Genomic DNA, 5205 nt, shown 5'->3' with positions numbered 1-5205 from the left:
TTTCTGGCTGGTATGACGCCTGTGCAAGCCCATAATTGGTGCTCATTGTTCGGGTAGCCTCCACCACTTCTGCATCTGGGCGTACCTGGCGCTCCTGAGATATGGTGCTTGTGGTGTAGCGTAAGGAGCGTGCCGGTTTGTGCTCTACGTATGATGGTGGCATCCTCTCTGTTGAGCATACGCGATGGAGATCTTAGTGATGTGTTATTATGCCTGAGTTCTTTAAGTGCACGGGTGCGCTCCTTGTGTAGGATCTTTCTATGATCGTACGGGTCGTAGTTCTGCGGCCAGGGAGTCGGAGGGCCCCGGGGGGCATGGTCGCGGGCGAGCTCGTGGGCTAGAGCGTTCCCTTCGGTCCCTTGGTGACCTGGTATCCACTCTAGGAAAACGTGGAGTTTGGGGTGTTCGTACATATGCTTGACTAGTACAGCTCTGATGTGAACCGGTAGCGTGTTCTGTCTGAAGTGGCGTATGGCGCTTTGACTATCTGTGCGTATGGTGATGTTGTCGGTACCATTGTGCTGCTGGATGGCTTCTGCGATGGCCTGGATCTCAAGTGATGTTGACGTAGGGGCGTTGGAGTGGTGATGGGCCTTCTTGAATTCTGGGCCAACAACAGCTGTGTTGCCTAGTTTTGTCTCGTTGTTGTAGCTGGCGTCCGTGTAGTAGTATGTGGTGGTAGTGTTATGTGAAAGGTGGAATGTGCGGTGTTCCCGCCGGGCCTTGTTCTCGATGCGGTGCATGCTCTTTGGTATTGGCCTGATCTCTATTCTTGGCACACTGTCCCATGGTGGTTCCAGTGGCGGGATGTCAGGCATGTTGGATATGTCGAAATGAAGACTTCTGAGGATGTTCCTGCCCTGTGTGGATGTTTGGAGGCGCTGGTACTGGGCGGAGTGGTGGAAGCTGATGCGCTCCTCAAGGGTGTTAAAGAGGCCTGTTTCTTGTAATTTCTTGATCGGTGCAAAACGGGGCACCCCAAGGGCAAGTCGTGTTGCCTTGCGCAGTTGTGTTTCTAAATGTTTGTGCTGCGTCCATGTAAGGCGCATGTAGGGCGCCGCATACATCACTCTGGAGGTAATTAGGGCTTCGATGGTTTTCCGGAGTTCGTGCTCGCGGAGGCCTCGCTTTTTGCGAGTGATTCGCCCGAGTATGTGGATGATCTGATTGATCTGTTTGGTGACTAATTTAAGCCAGTGGTCGGCTTTACCGTTTTGGCTCAGATAGAACCCAAGGATCCTGATATGCGGTCTCCGTGGGATACTTGCCCCGTTGAGTTCGAGACGGATGAGGTCCCTAGTCTTCTCGGCATCTTTAGTATTGGAATCTAGGATAACTACGTACTCCGACTTTTCGGGTGAGCAACTGAGTCCAATACTTTGTACATAATCGCGGATAACATTGAGGCCCTGCTGTATGGTTTCTTCTTGTTCTGCCAGTGATCCGCGGCCGACGACACCACAGAGTGATGCCGTCGGCGTAAAGCCCAAAGTGGAGGTCGGAGATAGTGCCGAGTAATGTGGGCAGGTCCTTCAATGCGAGATTGAAAAGGGTTGGGGAGAGTATCGAGCCTTGAGGGACACCGGCGTGCAGGGGAAATTTGGGGCTGGTATAGTCGTCAATCTTGATTTCTATCGTTCTGTCGGTTAAGAAATTTCGAACGTAGTTATAAAGGCGTTTGCCTGGCTTGATGTCAATTAGCTTTTGGAGTACCGCATGGTGCATGACATTGTCGAACGCCTTGTGAATGTCGACGCCGGCGACGACTCTGGTTTGTGCGGTGCTGGATTGAATGAGCACGTCGTGCTGTATTCGGAGCATTGTGTCCTGTGTAGAAACATGCCGCCTGAATCCGGTCATAGAGTGATGAAAGACGTGGTGCTCTTCTAAGTGCCACTCCAAGCGTTGTAGCACCATCTTCTCTGTCAGCTTGCTTAGGCAAGAGGTGAGTGAGATGGGCCTAAGGTTGGTGATGCGGTCTGGTGGCTTGCTTGGTTTGGGGATGGGAATGAGTTAAGAGAAGACCGAAGAAGGGGGCATGACATCACACAGCAGGCATGTTACTGAAAGTAGCTAAGTCTCACCTTCGAGAGTCGAGGGGAAACCGGTGTAGCGAGATGCCAGCTGTGCGGGTGTCGCTTTATCACACTTCCACGGAGCACCGTTTCTTTGCGTATCGCGCTGTGCTCATCATCGCACGTTGAGCCCCTTGGACGCAGTAGTGTCCTAGGTCCAAGCGCACGACTGCCAAGTTCCCACGCAAGTAACTGGGCTAATCGCGCCCGAGCAAACAACAAAACTTCCCAAACGGTGTTTACTGCCGCTAAAACAATTAAAAGCAAAGAGCACGTGGAGGCCCAAACACAAGCAAGCATGCGGACGTCAGCAGCCTGTCTTTCCGCGCGCCACGAGGTCAACAAAGAACTGCAAATATCGCTATTGCTAGCCGGCCTTTTTGTTTTGCTAGTCGCGTACAGAGGACGCTAATAAGAAGTATGCATATTATTAGCAAAAACAAAGACAGTTTTGAATTTTCAGCGTGCCAAATATGATTGATAATATCTAATAATTATATTTTGCTTGTTTAAAAATACAAATTATTATTCTTCTGGTCGCAAACGAATTAATTTTAATAATGTTTGTTCCCACCTCTCCTAGTCGCGCTTCAATCGCATCCTTCACGTTACCCTCCAGGCCGATGTCGCTGGCGATTTGTTTTGAACCGCTTTTTGGCCGAAGCTTCGCTACCCATGTAGCGAAGCTTCGGCCAATCTTGTCGTAGGTGCGGCTTTTTTTTTTTCAAGTACTGCCGGCAGATGGCGCCCACCCGGCTGCGGCAGCCAACAACATTGAGGCACTCTATTCTGTCTGTTTGCGCCTCTCGCTTTATCTCGAACAATCTCGAACCAGACGCAGTGTATCTCTTCGTGTTTGCGAGTACCCCCGGTTTCGCGCTGTCACCCACTTCAAGGGTAACTGCAAAGAAAAAAAAGTTTTTTTTTAAACAGCCTAATTGGGACAAGCATGTCACAAAACAAATGTTCCGCGAAAAAAATGATTTTTTGTTTATCAATATTTACGCCATAGGACGTAATTTAGTAGAGTCAGAACCTCTCCACATTTGAAACTCCCGCTCTTTTGACCCCCGCGGAAGAGGAGTACGCCCCGCCCCTCACTCTCCTTGCGTTGCGGAGTTGAACGACGCAGCGTCTCGACCACAGTGGAATCATAACCAGTGGTCCCACTCAAGGCCACTTCCGGTAATCGCGCATACACAGCGCTCCTCAAGCCGGATGGCGACAACTGAAGTTGTAAAACAAAAACAAACAAAAAAGAGGGTAAAAAAGAATCGCAATTGACTAAATTGAGTGCATTAATGTTAATGTTTTTAGAAAACATAGTAAGCTAGGTAATAATGATAAACCAACATGGAAAGAAAAAATCGAGCAGTTACCGTTAGTCCCGTCAGTGCCGTCAGCTTCAAAAAGTTCATTGCCCTAACCGAAGCCATGTTTTTAAACGTCGGCGGTCGCGTTGTCGGTGTTGCTGTTCTGCAAATTTCTCTTTCCTAGTACATTTCCCTTTCGGTTGAATCCTCGCTTGGCGTTTTAATGTCACGTGAGTTACCGAATCACGCTATGAATGTGTTCTAAATGGGCCTGCTCAGGCAAGAAGCCAAAAAGCCGGGGACTCACTTCGCCGTTCGAGATTCCGGGATTCCGCTTCAAGTTCGTTGCTGGTGAGTGCACACATCTTAATGTGCTCGTGCTGTCCTTCGCGTCAGGCCATGGCACGATCGTTTTTTCTCCAACGCAGTGTATGTGACTCGGTTAATTTCTTAGTCGTATGTACGTCGGACGTGACTTGTAAAACGGTCAAACGTAATGAATTGCTTGTTCACGCGCAACCTCCACGTATCGAAGCTTGCACACCACTTTATTAGAAAAATATAAATATCGTGGCAAATGACGCGGATCAGGACCGAACCTGGGATTCGCTAATCTGTAGAATCATAAAAGAGAAGTTGGCATCATAACATAAAATATAAAAAAAAAACACGCAACATTATAAAAAGTGAATTTACCAGTTGTTATATATTTGCAAACAGGCTAAGCAAGTTGACTGGGCACAATGAACATAATTCTGAATTAAATAGTCAGATGGATTTCCCTTGACGGGAATTGACAGAAGGCACCTCTAAAAAAGTGTTGCTCAAACATGCCAATTTCCTGGACTCACACCTGTATTCTCTCTCTCGTCAGGATACCTTGTGGGTATGGCAGCATCTGGCACCTGTCGTCCAGCATGCATCGAGACCCCTCCTCCCCCCGTCAAGCTCCAGACATTATTTATCTCCGCTTGGCACGTCATGCAGTAAGACCCACAGTACTTATCTAATTTAGAAGTATAAGCAGGACAGATCTAAGGGGGGGCGACAAGGGCAGCCGCCCCCCCCCCCCCCAAACAAAGTCGACCCCCCCCCCTCCCCCCTTCTTGGAGGGCAATTTGACATGGCTGGACCCCCCGGTGCACACGAAAGAAGGGGAGAATAGCATCCTTACAAATTTCCCCCCCCCTCCCCCAAACGGGGTTCTGGATCTGCCCCTGAGTATAAGTTGTGTCTCACTTCGTCCATTCACTGTATGCTGTTACTTTCTTGTTCCAGTACGATGGTTCCTCGAAGAATCACAGAGAATACCACGAGGGCGACAAACGTGTGGAGGCAAGCTGCAAGGGCCGGACACCAGAGACAAGGACCATCAGTAACCAGGGGGATGAAGTGAGAAGACTCAAGAGGCAGCTCATCATCTGGGCCACAAGAAGAAAATCTGAGACCGTTCGCTGGGAAATTTGTCGACCTCATCCTTGGGTGGCATGAACATTTTCTGGTCATATTCGTACGTGAGGTGAACTGTTACTGGAACTAGGTTGACTCATCCTTCTGCAGCTTACAGGGCATTACCAAAGCTACGGCACCGAGACAACCGGAACATTTGGCTGAGGGACGGGACAACATATTGTGGGAGTATACTCCTCCTACGGAGAGCTCTCACAATACTTGCTTCGTTGCTCTGACTAGCTCCAAAGAGCAGCAGTGCTTTTCTTTGTAAAGTTAGGCTGAAACAGATTATAGCTGTAATAGGGCCACCGAAATTGACATTGCGGCATAACATTCCTCATGAGGGTTCTGGCATCTATTCTGTG

General features: G+C 49.1%; 1 protein-coding gene across 1 annotated transcript; it reads right to left on the bottom strand.

The window, feature by feature from the left end:
* Positions 1 to 413: 413 nt before the first annotated feature.
* LOC115311387 lies at positions 414 to 896 on the bottom strand (the record flags this gene model as incomplete). Its single annotated transcript, XM_029970010.4, has 1 exon — positions 414 to 896. A coding segment is annotated over one exon (483 nt), but the record flags the coding sequence as incomplete, so codon positions are not given.
* Positions 897 to 5205: the final 4309 nt, after the last annotated feature.

This window comes from Ixodes scapularis, unplaced genomic scaffold (genome assembly GCF_016920785.2).
Source record: "Ixodes scapularis isolate PalLabHiFi unplaced genomic scaffold, ASM1692078v2 PGA_scaffold2__306_contigs__length_199485367, whole genome shotgun sequence".
Taxonomy (NCBI): Eukaryota; Metazoa; Arthropoda; class Arachnida; order Ixodida; family Ixodidae; genus Ixodes; species Ixodes scapularis.
The sequence above is the reverse complement of the archived record's forward strand: the minus strand, read 5'-3'. Positions and strand labels throughout refer to the sequence as shown.